Raw genomic sequence first — 18,450 nt, 5'->3', positions numbered from 1 at the left:
ACCCTATCACTAAACGGTGTGTCATCCTAATACTTACCACACTGACCTGCAAGTTACACTTCAGCCACTCTGACTAAAAACACAAATACAGGCCTCACATTGTAATTTCGGAGAGAAAGCTTAAGAGTAGCAGGATAAAGAAAAGAGAAAGCCAAACAGGAAATGTGTTTTCTTTCTCAGTAAAAGCCTGTGTTTGTGTTTCAGGGCAGTATGTGCCCTTCACTCTTTCTGTTGATCATTCCCACTACTCGAGGCTTTGAGTTAATTCTTATAAAACATAGGAGTATTATCCATGAAGCATGCAACAATCATTTCTCATTTGATGGCTGCGTCAAGCACCAAACTGTCCTCATTTACCATATGTAGTAACTGTCAATTAAGTGTAAACAACAATAATAAATATTAATAGTACTTTTGAAAATCTAAGTCCCAACATCATGAACACTACTTCTTAAATGCTCTAAAAAACACAAAATACCTCTGGGGAGTCATCAAAGAAATTAAAGACGCTTTCAGTATATTTCAAAGTAGTCCTTGGATTCTTTTAGACAGAGGCAAGCCAGTATCCGCTGTTCCACTCAGTTTGCATAAATACATTATGAGCTTTGTATCAATTTTTTTATTGAAGAAAATAAGCCACTTTTCAGCACTTTTTATTTTTCAGTACTTGACCATTAATATTACGTGACACAATCCAGATGAATACATAGCTCAAGGATGTAGACCTTCTGACAGTACAGTCCCCTATGGAAACAAGCATCGTGTGTGTTTCTCTGCCAGCCTCCCTCCTCTGTAGTGTCAATTATTCCTTCCTCCTCTGCCGCAGTTAGTGCTAATTACATTACCTGAGCTATAAAAATAAAAGATTCCCTTGTAGCAAATTCACAAATTTAATTTCAGCCCAGCTATACACCTTGTCCATCTAAAACAGCAAACATCTGCTCCACAAAACAAAACAAAACAAAAAACAAACTGTATTGAGCTTGTACTTCAGTGTATTTTGTGAAACAGAATTATGATAAAGCAGCAATGCTGTGCTACTTAGCTGCTCAAAGACAGAAACAAAGTCAGCCACTAGTATTTTCAGCGTTCAAATATTTGAATTGTGAAGAAATCTCTATCCAGATGAAGGACCAACACCATCGTCCTCTGGGCACGTCCTATTCAATAGACACAGCCAGTGCTCATTCGGGGCTCACAGGTCTTAGGCACTAGTTTAATTGACATAGTTTATGTACATACAAAGAAAGACAAAAGTTCAAAAAGTTTGCTAATTTACAAATGAATACATTGTATTTGATTCACATTTTAAATTGAATTATTATATTATAATATAAAATAGAGAAAAAGTGTTCTTAGTTGTGGAAGGACATATTAAATACATTATTCCATTAGAAAGTACAGGGGGGTGTCCTCAACAGTAATTAATGCTCAGCTGCAAAATATAAGTTGCATTTCTTCACTTAACCTTTCAAGTATATAACCTAATCACACCATGTATTGTCAATATATTGGATAATATTCTTTCCATATGAGAATGGTCTGTGTTTAAATATTAATATTCAAAACAATATCTAGTGTAAAGCTGATAGTTAAGAAGAATAGGATATGGGCATTTCTTCTATGGAATAGCCACATGGTTATGGAAACTAGTTTAAACATCTCTGGTCCAATCTCAAAGGAAGGAGAGGGCTAAGAGAGATAAAACACATTAATTAAAGAACAGTCACAAATCATATTAAAAACAACCCTATCAAAGTACTAAAAGAACTTTCATAATGTTCTTTAAAAATTGTTAGGAAACAACCTCCTGCTCTGAAGGTGTTTCTGTCAAATATAGGAATGAATATTATGACAGATAACCTAGAGAAGACCTGTGGATACACATGACTATACACATTTTAGGAGGAAATTTTATCATTTGATTCAAACCCAAGAGTTAAGAAAAGCAGACTGATTAGACTATATCACGTGCTAGAACTGGAAGTCAAAGCAAAGGAAAGACACAACAGGAAAACAAGGTTGCTCTAACATGGGACTCTATCCAGTCATTCCTCCAAGGAGTCACAGCCCTCACAGCCTGAATGCTAGAAAGAATATGCAACTCACATTCTCTAGGATCCACAGGGATGAGGCAGGAAATTAGTGCCCTAGACAGGAGTGGAAAAGCAACCCTAAATTAAAACTGAATTAATTTTTTTCATTACTGAGTGACTGAAACTCTCAGTCCTTTGGGAGGTGGAGGCAGGAGGATACAGAGCTCAAGGTCATCCTCGACTTTGTAGTAATTTTGTACCTAACTTGACACAAATGAGATTTTGCTTCAAAAAGAAAAAGAAAGAGAAAACGATAAGCCTGTTATTCTATCAAGAAGATCTAATATTTTATGAAACTGGGGGTGGAGTGAGATAGGACTGGAGATGTGGAGAGTATAAATTTGGTATCCTGGTCTTATATTTTATCTTGGTCAGTTCATCTAAAAATCTATGAAACATATAGAACCACATATTTATTTTTAAAAGAGTGAAAGACTGACAAAATCCCCAAAACACGTATCTGCATGTAGAATTAATAAATGGTGATGTTCCTTTCTCTACTACTGTTTTCACCAAATTCTAGAGTTCCATAAATTCCTTTGAACATATCACATTCAAGCCATTGGATCTTAGAAATTAAGTCCCACTGATTTCTTTTAATGTATTTTTATTTTGGGCTATGTTGTTTAAAGTTGTTAATTGGGACTTGACAGATTAATTCTATACAGCCAGTGGTTTTATCTTTTTTCTGAACTTTCAAAATGTGTTTATCCAACAGAAGTGAATGTACTCAATCAGTGTGGACTCCCTGACTTCATCTGTTGGTTCATTTTTATCTGCCAAGTGGGATCTTGAGTAGATCATTATTTATGTATCCATTTTTCTTGATTATGAGTTATGCTTTAATTATGATGAGCCTGGTTCTTCTGATCAGTGATATTCTCATAGAATCCTATCTGTAAGCTAAAACATCATTGCTTTTAAAAAATGATTCCATTCTGTTTTTCATTCATCAAATCTCAATTCTACAATATCTTTGGACACCTTGCATGTTAATATTTTAGAATTTTTCTCCCATCTTAAAATTTATCATCCAACATCAGAAAAAAAATACTGGCACTTCAGACAGCTTGATTCACATTTTGAAACAATATAGATGAATATGCATAATGAATGTTTTAAAACTTAAAAATAGTATGAAAGATATCTGACATTCATTCTGTATGTATAGCATATTAAATCTAACTAATGAATTCTGGTAACTAACTTATCATTGACAGAATTAACTGTGCATAATTTATATCAAATTGTTATTAAATCAATGTAATGAGCCAAGCAAAAAATGTCTAAAATCATGTATTCTGGTCTGCAAATTCCAGCTTTGGAGGAAATGACACCAGATGGCCACTGTGGACCAAAACCTTCATATGTATGCAATTTGGATTTTAAAAACATTGAGGACCCACTTTTGAGCATCCTCCAGCTGATGTTAGCAACTAGACCTTAGAAGTACTAGATATCCACACAAAGACCAAGAAATGGTAAGGTTGTATTTTAGCTCAAAACAGATCAATTTATACCAGGTAATTTTAGGGAGGACAATTAGATATGTGTATAAGCGAAGAAATCCTTTTCATTAGATTATTGCTAAAGTTCATAATTGGCCTGGAATCTTTTGGAAATTTTTGTGTAATCCACATTATAAAGATACATAAAATTTTGAAAAAGTTGCATGCTTTAGAAACATGGTGTTCCCATCAAGCCTGTACTCTAGAAACATGAGATGGCAGGAAAGAGAAGCTCTGACTCCGTGCCTCCTTTTTACAGTATTTTTTCTTCTCTAGCTGGAGTTGCATCAAAACTGGCTGATCGTTTTTCTGAGCCTTTTTTCTCCTCACATTCAGAACAAAGAGGCATTTGCAATTTCTGTCAAACAATAAAGAAAAGACAATTAGAAGAATAAAAATAGGCGCATTTAAAGTAAAAATACAAAATTGTAGTAGGACAGCAATGAAGGTCCACAAGTGTAAACAAATAGCATCTAGACCACAAGGATAGCCACAAATGAAACAACTATTCACTTTTTACCACATGTACACACCGTGTTTACAACTGGTAGAGTTCTTCAAAAGCTACTATGAGAAAACTGGTTAAGCCATCCAACATAGATTCATCTACCTCTAAAAATTCCTGAACATTGATACTATATACTGTTTTCAGAATTCCGCATTGCAGGTAAACTTGCTGTTTATTTTTGTGGAAAGTGACCACTTTTTACACCTACTCTACTTCCCCAGTCATCTTTAATATCTTTCATCTCATAAGAATTATAGACATGGTTTTTTTCTTTTTAAATTCTATGTTTAATTTCCTCTACTTTCTTGGTTGGCAGCATAGAGGGAGAGGAGGGGAATCTGTCCTTTGTCTTTGTGGGGCCTCACATAGGTACAATAAAATATTTACTGGCAGGTACAGCAGACAAGCAAAATTCAAAGGGCTGGGTTGAAGGAGCTATATACATTCTTTTAGACTATATAAAAAGTCTTCATATTTTTTAAAATGTCTCATCAGGTAAAGGTCCTCGCTACCAAACTTGGTGAACTGAGCTTGATGCCTGGAACTCACACGGTAGAAAGGTAAAAACACAATCCCTCATGTTAGCTTTGACCTCTATGTAAGAGCTGTGGCATGCTCTCCCCCCTTCCCTCATGCACACAAAATAAATTAATGTTAAACAAAATAAACAAGAATTGCCCTGTAATCTAGTGAGCACAAGAAGGACTTTCTAGATATAATGAAAATCAAATAGACTCACAAGGGAATACCTGTGTTGTGGGCTCTGATTCTGCAGTGACGTTTCTTTGGGGACCCTCCTCAGGTTTCACCAAACAGGAACTACCCTCCTATAAAACGATTAAAAGTAGGTCAACTTAATTAAATTAAAGAAAGGTGATTGAGAACCCATTTTGGATTATTTCTAGTAAAAAGTTTCTATCAATTCAATGCATACTAAAAACTAAAGGGAAAATCCTCCCGACTGGATGGGTTCCCAGGAGCTGGCAAGTGTTCAGAGTCATTTGCACCTCACAGGCGCTTCTTTCTATCACCGGCTACTAATAAGCTGGATTCTAAGGAAAAATTCTTTCTCTGTAAAACAATCAAAAGATGAAAAAGATTAAAGAATGTCTATCTGTGATGCATTTGGACGCTAACATTTAAATTAGTCATCACTGGGGAATGTGCCTGCAGGGACATCAGTATTAAGGCAGGGGACTGGAGGGATTCCTTAGCAGTTAAGGGTGCTTGCTGCTCCTTCAGGGAACCAGAGTTCAATTTCAAGTACCCATGTGAGGCAACTGATAACCACTTATGACTCCTACTCCAGGATATCCAATGACCTTTCCTGACCTCTGCCAACATGTGCACAGAAATCACACACACACACACACACACACACACACACACACACACACACACACACACTCATACACAAACATGCAAATAAAAATAAAAATGAATCTTTAAGTACTGTAAGACAGGAATGAATTTCAATTGTATTATCATAAATATGTCTTGCAAAATGCTTCAGTATATTTTAAAAAGGTAATATTTCTCAAGCTATAATATTGCTATATTTTACAAAGCAAGAAACCATGAGTTCCCTTTTAGGCCTATGAGATGTGAGCAGAAGCAGCTGTTGTCAATGGAAACAGCTCCAGTCAGCTTTCATTCTACCTTAGTGAGCACTGAGACACCAATTGCTTTCCTCCTTCCCTCTTTCTGTCTTTGTCTCCTTGCTCCCTCCTCTTCTCCTTTTTCTCATACTATAAACAGATGTTAAGATGGAGTATGTCAGTGTTCCATATGCTGACTTCCTGCAGTATTTTCCATGTGTAAAACAGAGACTAAGAGTTTAGTCAATGGACAGTGCACAGCTCTTGATATTCAACAATGCAGTTTCTTTCCTAGAAAAAAAACCATGGGTCAAGGGACCCCCTTTAGATTCATTCTATCATGTAAAATACTCTGAGTAGATGGTGCTGTAGAGATTGTGGAGGTGATGAAGACGCATGCAGTTCAGGTTCTAGTACAAAATGATTCTTACGTGTTTCACATCTGAGCCTCACACAAGCATCAGATTACTTTATTCTTCGTCATTTCTTTATGTCCTCTACCTCCACAAAAAAACCCTTTTCATGTGGTTTTGAATTCCTACTGTCATTCCCTCCTTGGTTCCTTCTAACAGGAGCAAGGATCAGTTACATTTCTGCTCAGTCAGCACTGTGAATATCAATGATAGCAGTTCAGATTGCTTTTATATGTGTAAGAATAGCCAGCCCATCAGTACTTGGTGTGATCCTTAAAGATAAAGGTACGAACATTGATCATACATAGGTAAATCTACTATCTAATTGATAGTAGATTGTCAGTATCTAATGCCTAATAAGAAACAAATGGATAAAATCACAGATCATGAAATATGTATCAGTCATTTAAAATGTTCACATGCTTGCTTTCTCTTCATGACCAGATATGATCATGTTTTATAGAAGATTCAATATTTTATTGAATATTTTAATCAAAATATTCCTAATGGGAAAGTGATGTGAAATAACAGAAGAAACCAGAGTCAAAACATTAGCTACCTTATTCTATAGAGAAACATTGTACAATACCCAAAGAAAGAAATGTGATATATTATCCATAAAGGAAAGACTGATTATTTATTACTTGGATGAACTGCCATTTTCTTTTTCAACACTGAGGTAAGAACTGACCTTGAGTGATGATGAGAGTATTTATAAGGAAGAATTTCTAGGACAAAGGGGAGGAAAATGAATGGAGATGCAGAATGGGTGATGAACTGGTGAGGATGCAGTAAGATGGGAACTCTAAGAGGACAGGAGAAGGAGTAAGTTGTGGGCATCCTCACAGGTCAAACAGTAATGTTTATGAGGAATCTGGTTCTTACTTGGAGAAAATTCCATTGTAAATTCTCTGCACAAGTTCCATGCTTATGTTTCCAATGACACTTCACAGACAGAAGAATTCTCTGTGTTGGAATCTAGTGACATACAAACTGTATTTCATAGAACTCATCCCATAAAATGGTTTCTCAACTATGCTGTCATTATGATCCTCTTTCTTCAGTGAAAGTCTGTAATCTATGTCAGTTCTGTAGGCATCCCTCTTCTTGCATGACTCTGGAGATCATGTATACAAAGCTGTTCTGCTTTTATTTTGTTTTGCATTGTTTTATGATTTCTGCTGTCATTTATACAGACACACAGATTTTCTTTTTAATTATGACTATTAAATATATACAGAAGCACAACAAATATCTGTCACATTGATGGGCTCTTTGCATCATATTCCAACACTACTTGGAGTAATTACAGGTATTCTGTGTCCTGTAATTCTTCATGAGACTAGCTCAATGAATTACAATTCTTAAAAAGGTAAAAGAAAGATGTTTTATGAAAATTATGGTTTGAGTCTACTTTTAACCATTATTCAATTAATATATGTGTGTGAGTATGAATGTGTATATGGACATGTTTATGTGTGTGTGCCATATGTATATTTATGTGTTTCAATATGTATGTAAACATGTGTATATGTGTGCCTGGAACATTTACCCTTATGCTTATCATTTTCATTGCTGCTGTAATGTAATGGAAGTTCCTTAGATTAGAGCTTTAAATAATTTCCTTGTGTAATTCTTATAAATATTTATGTACAAATTGATTCTCATTTAAGAGATAAGTACTAACAAATTTATCCAAAAATGCAAAAAATCGGTAGAAGTAGAGCTATTACCAAATGTTCAAAGGAATACCACAAGGGATAAAGGGTAAGACACAAGGAGGAGGAGAGGGAAGTGGGATTTGGGATCAAAGAACTTCCCTGTTAACTTGATGCTGTGGGATGGTCTGTATGTCAAATTGCTCTGATTGGTCAATAAATAAAACACTGGTTGGCCAGTGGCCAGGCAGGAAGTAGGTGGGACAAGGAGAGAGGAGAATTCTGGGAAGTGGAAGGCTGACGCAGAGAGACACTGCAGCCGCCGCCATGACCAGCAGCATGTGAAGATGCCGGTAAGCCACCAGCCACGTGGCAAGGTATAGATTTATGGGAATGGATTAATTTAAGCTATAAGAACAGTTAGCAAGAAGCCTGCCACGGCCATACAGTTTGTAAGCAATATAAGTCTCTGTGTTTACTTGGTTGGGTCTGAGCGGCTGTGGGACTGGCGGGTGACAGAGATTTGTCCTAACTGTGGGCAAGGCAGAAAAACTCAAGCTACAAATGGCGCCCAACGTGGGGCAAAAGTTTCTACCTAAAACCTGAGAAAAGATTCTAAAATGGAGCTAAAAACAGCTTCCTAATTGTCTCTCTCAAATGAGCAGCAGCTGCCGGTTTGAGTTACTGATGAGTTTCTGGCATGTGTGCTTGACCAGCGTGTGTGCTTGTGTATGGCGGGAATAAGGCCTCTGCAAGTGGCACATTAAGCTGTGTGGTGGATTTAGCCTTTGCTAGTACAAAACGAAAAGAGGTTTCTGGGCTACACACTGCTTGGATAAAAGCACAGACCCACGATGGCTCCCAGAGCTGGTGGAAAACATACCACCGCCATGTTGGGAAGCTGAAGTGGGAGGAGTCAGTAGCCACAGCACCGTTTCAGGCTTAGAAGGCTGCAGTTTAAAGCAATAGGCTCAAGGTAATATAAAACATAAGCCACATAAAGATGGCTACCACACAGAGAATCTGGATTATGTTCTCTTTGATATTCATAACTGAAGAGAAACATTTGATTACAAAAGCTGTTGAGTTATGCCAAAATGTGTATTTTAAAGGTACCTTAACTCCAAAATTTGGATGTAAGGATATGTTGCTTTGGAAAGGAGGCTCTGCTTTTGTTTCCACAGAAAGCCAGAGGCTATGGATTTGTTCCAGATTAAGATACATCAGGTTTGACCAGCCAAGACCACCTGAAACGTTTCCGATGACACCATGGCCCAGATGATCCAACATCCAGAATCGTTTCAAGGCAACTGGCTCAGACGATACGGTCTCACGGACTACTCCATGATCCTAAAATTTTCTGTGTCCCCATAAGATACAGCACCCTCCTCCAGCATGAAGTAGTAAGAGAAGCTACGCCCAAATTCCCAAATATACCAAGCTGACTTTGGAGATGTGTAAAAGTTAAAACCTTCCTTTAAAAAAAAAGAAAGGGGAAGTGCTGTGGGACAGTCTGTATGTCAAATTGCTCTGATTGGTCAATAAATAAAACACTGGTTGGCCAGTGGCCAGGCAGGAAGTAGGTGGGACAAGGAGAGAGGAGAATTCTGGGAAGTGGAAGGCTGATGCAGAGAGACACTGCAGCCGCCGCCATGACCAGCAGCATGTGAAGATGCCGGTAAGCCACCAGCCACGTGGCAAGGTATAGATTTATGGGAATGGATTAATTTAAGCTATAAGAACAGTTAGCAAGAAGCCTGCCACGGCCATACAGTTTGTAAGCAATATAAGTCTCTGTGTTTACTTGGTTGGGTCTGAGCGGCTGTGGGACTGGCGGGTGACAGAGATTTGTCCTAACTGTGGGCAAGGCAGAAAAACTCAAGCTACAACTTGAGCAGAATCCCAGAATGGAAGGATCTGCAGATATCTCTGTCAAGGTAAAGGTCGCCTTTCCACATGTTTTTATTCCTAGTCCCCCTAAGGCCTAGAGAGTAGGTAATGGGATATTATAGAACTAAGTATATCTGAGAATGCAGTTTTCATGCATCATAAATTATACTTGCTACTTTACAATGGTTTACTTGTTAAAAGTCATCCTTGGAAATTGGTGTATTTTTCAAAGTTAAAGACAATTATGAACCATTCACATTTCCTAAAAGACTCCTAATTGCCAATGAAGTGAAGAAGAAAATAAAATTAACCAGAAAGGAGGTTGAGTTTTAACAACTAATTATAAAGTAGTGTCAATGAGGTAGGCAGATTAATGCTTCTTACCTTTGTGCCAACAAAATTCTGTGGGGTGCATGGTACCAATAATAAATTAAAGATTAATATTGGTCTCAGCATTGTAAGAAAATAATTGCATAACATGTTCCTTTTTTCCTAAAGGAAATTAACAGGAGTGGAAAGAAGGGCAATATGTAGCACTAAATTGTGCTTTCTGGGAGAAAGAATGTAGACTTTGGGGTATATGCAGGCTCACTTTCCCATGTAAAATATGCAAAGAACAGGTTTAATGTTTAATTTTTATCATAGAAATACACAGGTTAGTCACGGACATTGGCTGAAGTCTATATTCCCAGAACTTTTGGGCTGAAACAGGAGGATTATTGTTGAGTTTGATGTCACTCTGGGTACATGGTGAATTCTAAGTCAGCAAAGGATATGTAGGGAAATCGTGATTCAAAAAATCAAAACAAAATAATGAGAATAAATGGGAACAAGGTTTTTTTTTAAATAATTCATGAGAAAGAAATCAAAATAATAATTGTAGAAAAATGCAAGTTTAATAAATAGTGGGAAAATGAAAGAAAATGTTTATCTTTGCAAAATCTTTAAACTGAAAACATGGTTTCATCCCCCACCCCCTGCACTCTAATTCTCCTCTCACCCCAGTTTACTCATTGAGATCTCATCTATTTCCCTCCCAGGGCTATCCATGCACCCCTCTTAGGGTCCTCCTTGCTTCCTAGATTCTCTGGAGCTGTGGGTTGTAGTCTGGTTATCTTTTACATCTAGTATCCACTTTCTCCCTTCAATACCTCACTTCCTACCCTCATTCCAAAATGTGTTTTCATTATCTGACCACACACAGCTACCCACTTTAACTGCTAATTCAGCTTCAGATACTTTTGATAAAAATCTCATTTTTACAAAAATTTTATTCTTTCTTTGGTATTTTAACCAACTATATTCATCTCTGTTATGGTGAAGTACTATAGAATATAGACACTTACTGATAGTTACAGATTATGGGGTTTCCTAAGTCAGATTTTAGATTTTCTCACCTCAGAATTAATGTAATTCTAAAATTATAAATCATTTCAGATGGAAATTTAAACATAGTTATATAAACAATTTATGAGTTGGAATAATAGTTATGAAGATGAAATTTGCCCTTGATATGATTTATAGATATAATTTCCTATCAAAATTGTAGCAGGCAGGATTATTAAAATGATCAGGCTGATCATATAAATTGTAAGACATTGCAGTGGGCTTGGCATAGTCCCTTTGGTATTATAATAGAATGACAAAGCTTTAGGATTTTAACGTTCTATTTTCAGAACTTATGTGAAGATACAGATATTAAGATAATTTGGTACTTCCCTAGGGATGAGCACACCAAGTGGTTACCTAATACCGAATGGTAAGTTCTGAAGGTTTACATACAAGTAGCATTACAGACTAAGCATATTGTATTTATGTATGGAGGAATATATATGCAGTTTTGAAAGAGAGCAAGGAGGAATATATAGGAGAGTTTGGAGAAAGGAGATGCAATTATATTATAAATATAATCTCAAAAATAGTAAGTATTAATCATAGTTACAGTTATATGAACTAAACAATGATAGTATGGAAGTACATAATGATAGACATATAGAATCTGAAGCAATATGGAAAATAGAAAAATAAACTCATACCTCTGATCAATTAGTTTTTGATAAAGGGGATAAATATTTGATTATAAAGGGTAGCCATTGCATTAAAACATGACATCTAGGATAACCAAATACTGAATTAAAGCAAAAGGCTCACCATCAGGGATTGCAAGTCTAAATGTTGGAGTACAAGGGAACAAAGTAATTCTTGTGTTTTTTAGAGTAATCATTTAAATTAAATACTCTTTTCTGTCAGTTTATATATCCAATAAAAGAAACCAAAGTGGAGCTTGACTTTCCATCTGCATCCATAATGAGGTTGAAAGTATTTTCATATTGCTAGACTGTAATGGCTGTCACACTTTAACACAGCTCAGGATGTTGATGCTCTGAGTTTAGTCATTTACACTCAAGAATAGTTCCCATGGGTGCAGAAGTCTTCCAACACTTACTTGGCTAATTGGAAATGGTCAAAAGTGTGGCATTCTCAGATGTGAATTTGTGGAAAGGAGTCCTCAAAACCTCAGTGCTTACGATAAACAGTACCCATGTTCTGTGTTTGGGTGATCAGCTTAGACTCAACACAGACAATCCTAAATACCTGTGGCCTATGGAAAATAATTTAAAGACCATTGGTTTAGGAAAGGCATAGCCCCTATGGTATATTATCCAGTAACAAGTTATCTATTTCTTCTATTGTTCTATTATATGTTAAAATGGTAATTTCTGTATCAGCTTCTGTTGTAGTGCTGGCACATTTTATATGAACTTGATAATGGGTGCAAGACATCTATTTCCAGAAATTGACATTTATTATATGCTAATTTAATATATGCATTCATACATGGGTGAACATGCATACATGTACATAGCTGTATGCGTATGATTAAGGTCTGTGAGGCTCCAATAAACTTATATTGATTTTAATAATGACAGAGCTTCCTAGATGACAGTCATCAGGCCCATCAAAAGCTTCACAAAATCCCTTAGCTTTATTCCTTTAGAACACTTCAAATAGTTGTTCAAACTGTGAATAATGTCTCCAGATAATTTTGTGATTATTTCTATTTGAAAACCACTGTTAGTGAAATTTATCTGCAGCACAGAATCATCTGGAGTATTTGAATTAAACAATCAACTGTGCAGATCTCACCCATGGGAGTGCTGTTAACTTGTGTGAAAAGTCCTGTGCAGCCATATTTTGAAGTGTTTTCTAGGTGATATATTCTGATGTCATAGATTAGAACTCCTGATTTAAAACTCGAAAATTGATACTCATACAGTACCACTAATTCCTCCTTCTTACACCCAAGTACTTTATCTAGTTGACATTTTCTCTGGATCTGAAGCTCCGACTGAGCATGCTCTAAACTAGGAATTATAGCTTCTGGAAGATTGAAACACCAAACACTAGTGTCTACTGAAGTAAGTCTAGAGACAATGTTCTCATTAGTGTCAGTAAAGACAGTGCCAGGGGAGGACATGCTTTTAGGGATTCTCAAAGGGAGAGAAGTTTATGAAGGAGAACACCAGTAGTTGGAGAGGAGGGAGATAATACTAACACACACAGACACACAACACACACAGAGACACACACACAGAGACACAGACACACAAACACAGACACACATAGATACAGACACACAGACACACACAGACACACAGACACACACTCACACACATGCACACACATACACACACACACACACACACACACACACACACACACACACACACACGATTTTGACAGGCCCAAGTTTTTCTAAAATGGTAAGCCAAAATGATGCTTAGAACATCAACAAACAATGCAGAGCTTTTCAACTTGTCATATAAAAAGGTAAATATCCTCCTATAAACTGACGTTTTGTTCTTCAGTTGACAAGCATTTGAAAACCTTGTATAGTTCAATCTAAATTCTCTGATGAGGGAATCCAAGTCCTTACTTTGTGGCTCCTGATTAACCTATGGGTGAATATCTCACCACCATTCTGTATCCATAGTGCTCTGGTATATTTTCTGTTTGTAAAAATTTGCTCCCATGGTCAAAGATCTATCCATACTTCAGACCACTGCAAAGGCATTCCTTCATACCTATAGCCTTCTGGACTCTCTATGAAAGTCAGTTGTAGAGTGTTGATTTGTGCTCCTGATTAATTTTGTATCCTAAATTATATGGTTTAGATATTTGGTTCGACATACAAAGATTCAGTGGCAAACATCCTGACAAATTAGTTTTTTTCAAAATGCATGTTGGAAGCTAGCAGAAGAAAAATATAAGCACCAACTTATTTGTTTTTCCTTCTTTCCTTATTTCCTTAGCTATTAGCTAATTTCCTTCAGCCATGGGTAGTCTCTGTATATAATTTCTCCTTGGTCTAGAGCCTGTATCTCAATCCAGTTAACAGAAATGTTATTTGTTAGATCTGTTATAACAGATCTAAAACCTTTGTTCTAACAGAATTCAAGCATTGATGTTTTATTTATTAATTGCACTTATTAAGAGAGACCCCCTGCCCCAACAGTTCCGGTTCCTAACTCTTTATCATATGAAGGTGGAGGATGTCTGTCTGGCATGTTGTTCTCTAAGAGCACATGCATGTTTCTTAGGTGGCGAATACTATAGAATCTTTTTTGTTTGTTTCCTTGTTCTACTTTAACCCTTTAATTGCTGTCTGTCTTGTTGTTGTAGGAATGATGAGGTGGTGGTGCTGAGCCATGGGTTGCATAGCAGAATCTGGCTATTCAATCTAGAACATCTACCTGGTGCTGTCTAAGCAACATCTATGTCATCACATGGAAAGTTACAGCGCTTAGAAAGAAGTCATCCCCTGACCCGAGAACATTTCGTGATGGCATGAGCTACCATTGCCAAATGTTGTGTCCTTCTTTCCAAACCACTTTAGGTTATTCTTACATCTTGAGGACCACACACAGAGGTTCTCCTTGTCTCTTCCTTTGCTGACTGAACTTGGGAGCTTTCATGGTTTCCTGGAGAACTTTTTTGTGGCTGGAGAGAGATACAGAGAAAAAAGAAAAATATATACCATTAAAATAAGAGAAATATGTTTTACACACAGGCACGGCTTTTTGTGGTTATATGACATAAAACACCATGTCAGCTTCACACTCTAAAAAAGGAAATAGGCTTTATTATATAATTCATCTTTAAAATGGGCTTTGCAATTCTTATCTTTGAAATTAAGGACAATAATTTATGTTAAATTTTTGCATTAGTGAATCCTAATGGAATTTTTTTCCCATTGGATATGCTCATTTCTCAAATAATAAGCTTTTATTTAAGGATCTTTATTTCTCAAAAGATAGGAATCTTGCCCTTTTTCTTTGTATTAATCCCCAGTTTGTCTGAGATATAATAAATACATGCTTCATTTTCTCAACTAGACAGAAAATATCTTGTGACATTACAGAAGATACCTAGAGGGTTATGTGCATTCTGTTCCACTAAGGAACAAGCTGTTTACCTCTGGGAGCTGAAATATCATTATAACATTCATCTCAATAGGAACACAAAGAGAGCAAAAAGTACCCTGACGGAAAGAAATGTACAAGTAATATGAAACTCACTATGGGAAGGTTTATGGTTGTCCACTGGGAAGGGCAGGCATGTGTTTTTTTTGTTTTGTTTTGTTTTGTTTGTTTGTTTTTTTGCACATATCATTTAAATATAATGCTGCCCTCATCAGTCTGGAATAGACATTGGTAGGAGGGATAAATAAAAGTTCATGAATGCTGTTTTCTGAGTTTGAAGCTTTGGTTGCAATGGGCTACAGAGGAAAAATACTTGAAGAGTCTGACTACTGGGTTCCAAGAAGCCGAAAAGTAGGACAGAATCTGGGCAGAGTATAAGAAACCCAGCCAGGAGCTTCAGTTATTCTATGTGGTTTTCACAGAGATTTCCACAAGTAACTGCACTCCTTAATAAGAAAGCACTCTCACAAAAATAGTGTTCTCAAAAATTATTGAAAAAATCTTTATTAAACATGGTAAAATGTTATTGCAAGTGAGACTAATAAAGCTTATAGACGATTAGCAAACCCATAGAACAGCACTCTAGTTCATTTAACAGTTCCCATATTAATTCAACAAGATGCTGGGCTTGGGCTGAAAACAGTAATTTAGTAATTTCTCTTGACATGTAAGTCTAACTTCATTGACATCTAGAAGGAATTGAGAGTTATATTTTTCTTCTGCCCTTACCTTGTTTAAAAGTCACAAATATACCCTCCTTTGTTACTTTCTTTTTTATGGATGGATGTAGTTAATATTCTTTTTGAGAATTTCATACAATATACTTCGATCTCACTCTTTCTCTTTCCCAACTCCTCACAGATTCCCTGCCCCCACCTACCTAAGCATCCAACATTGTGTTCTTTCTTTTCTATAAAAACCTTCTCCTCATCCAAGATTCCACGTTTGTACTTTCCAAGGAACAAAAAAATAAAGGGTATGACTGACACCCTTATGCTTGTTTCAGCAGCAATATACTAAATTTTGAATAATACAGAGATTAGCTTGGCCTCTGCACAAGGATGACACACAAAGTCATGAAGCATTTCATATTTTCTAAAAACTCTCTTTCAGCATCATTGGTAATGAATTAAAAGAAGTGTTTAAAGGTGCCATGGAGATCAGATTTGTCCGCCAAGGTGGGAAGAGTGAGGGGATTGCTTATATTGAATTTAAGACAGAAGCTGAAGCAGGGAAAATCTATGAAGAAAAGCAGAGGGCAGACATTGGTGACCAAAATGTTTTGTTTCACTTTACTACACCGGAGAGAAAGGACAAAACAAGAGAGAGCTGGACAGAGCAGCTCTCTTGGAGTGGTGAATCAAAAACTTTGGTTTTATGTAACCTTTCCCATGGTGTAACAGAAGAAACTCTTCAGGAAGTATTTGAGTAAGCAACTTTTTATCAAAGTGCCCACAACCCAAATGGCAAATTTAAAGGGCATGCATTTATAGAATTCACTTCATCTGAAGGTGCTAAAGAATCTATAAACTCCTAGAATAAAATGGAAACCAAGGGCAGAACCATCAGGCTGGAGTCACAAGGAACCAGGCTATTGTGTATTACAAGAAGTGTAATTACAAGAAGTGTGTATTGTGTATTCCAAACCTCTGTCTGTCAAAGGTCTGTCAGAGGGTACTACTGAAGAGACCCTCAAAGAATCATTTAAGGATTCTGTTTAAGCAAGAATAGTCACTGATCAGGAAACTAGTTCCTCCAAAGAGTTTGGCTTTGTAGAGTTCAATATCGAGGAAGATGCCGAAGCCACCAAGGAGGCCATGGAAGATGAAGAAACTGATGGAAACAAACCTTGGACAGGGCCAAACCTAGGGGTGAAGGCGGCTTTGGTGTCCTAGGTGGAGGCAGAGGAGGTTTTGGAAGCTGAGGTAGGGGGCCAAGAAGAAATAGGCAAGTTTGATGGCAGAAGCCATAAGACTTTGGAAGTTGAGGAGGATTTCCAGGTGGTAGAGGAGAAGGGAGAGACTTCGAGCCACAAGGAAAGAAGATGGAGTTTGAATAGTTTCTTTAATCCCACTTGTGTCCTCTTCATTTGAAAGAAAGGACTCTTGTGTTTTTCTCTATTACCTGTTCAGTGACAGAGCCTTCTGGGGACATTCCAATACAATATACAGCCATGTGATTTATTTGGAATCCACATAGATAACATTTCAAGAGAGATACCCTGTTGGCTTTTACCAGGTATTCTTATAACTTTTTAAAGCTAACCCTTACCTGTACATTTTGAATTTATATTGTTTCATTCCATGTGCAAAACCATTTTTCTTACAAATCAATTTTTTTCTTTTTTCTTTTCTTTCAGCACTGAGGGCTGCAAAGAAATATTTTATCATTTTTTTTGATTCAGTGACTTTAGGGCAAATTAAAAATCCTAAACTCAAAATCACAAAAATTGAGACTCTTACATTCCCATTAATCTCTTTGATATGCTGTGAAGATAACAAGTGAACCAATCTCTGTTCTGGGTTAAATTCCTTTGAGGATGTGAAGAGGAAAAGCTTGCTACTTTTTATCATCATGATGTCTACACAAACAGTTGTTTGGCCACTTGATTTAATATAAAGCACTAGTGTCTGTGCAGCACATGTGCACCTGGTGCCTACAGAGGCCAGAAAGAGCATTGAATTCCCTGGAAACTGAGTCACAGACGGTTTCAAGCCATCATGTGAGTGTGGGGATCAATCTCAAATCCTCAGGCACAGCTTGTGTTCTTAGCCCTGAGCCATCTATCCAGTCAAAGAAACACATTCTTAACAAGATTCAAACATGTATTTGTTCTAGGTAAAAACCAATTGAGTACCCACCACCTGCTTCCTATTACCTCCAACTTACAGATGAAATGAAGACACAACTTTAAAACAAGAGGACATAACAAACACTAATATTGACTCTCCCTGACAGTCACAACGAGGGCAACAGCTGAAAAACATAAAGAATGCATTAAATTCCCTACATGTTTCCTATATGATGTTTCAGTTGAACTATCAGATAACTATAACTTTGCAGTTTTATTTCAATGTATAACAGCAGCAACTCTGAAAGAACTATTATTACTTGTCAATGTTTCTTAGCTTTTTTCAAGGTCTACATGCATAGAGATCTCACATGTCTACATTTGTTGTTCTCAGGACATGTTTTGTGTTTACAGGTCTGGTACAGATTGCTATTATCCATATAAGCTTCATGTGTAAATTTACAGGACAAAGATGTGTAAATGGCTGGAGAGATGGCTCAGAGGG

The 18,450-nt window shown here is 36.8% G+C and overlaps 1 protein-coding gene and 1 non-coding gene across 4 annotated transcripts in view; one reads left to right on the top strand and one right to left on the bottom strand.

Moving 5' to 3' along the window:
* Window positions 1-637: 637 nt before the first annotated feature.
* Luzp2 (leucine zipper protein 2) overlaps window positions 638-18,450 on the bottom strand; it is a 352,103-nt gene continuing 334,290 nt past the window's right edge. For 2 of the 3 annotated variants that reach the window (XM_028892601.2, XM_028892604.2), the window contains exons 10-12: window positions 14,580-14,672; window positions 4,862-4,939; window positions 638-3,962 (exon numbers count right to left, since the gene is read on the bottom strand). In XM_028892601.2, coding sequence (XP_028748434.1) covers window positions 3,858-3,962; window positions 4,862-4,939; window positions 14,580-14,672 — 276 coding nt within the window. In that variant the 3' untranslated portion in view covers window positions 638-3,857. Of the gene's footprint in view, window positions 3,963-4,851; window positions 4,940-14,579; window positions 14,673-18,450 lie in introns of all 3 variants that reach the window. The other variant, XM_028892602.2, reaches the window with a different exon arrangement.
* LOC114708986 lies at window positions 16,149-16,250 on the top strand. Its single transcript, XR_003736866.1, has one exon. It is a non-coding gene; the product is annotated as a U6 spliceosomal RNA (small nuclear RNA).

Source organism: Peromyscus leucopus, chromosome 1, assembly GCF_004664715.2.
Source record: "Peromyscus leucopus breed LL Stock chromosome 1, UCI_PerLeu_2.1, whole genome shotgun sequence".
NCBI lineage: Eukaryota > Metazoa > Chordata > Mammalia > Rodentia > Cricetidae > Peromyscus > Peromyscus leucopus.
This window is presented reverse-complemented; position numbering and strand designations above follow the sequence as displayed.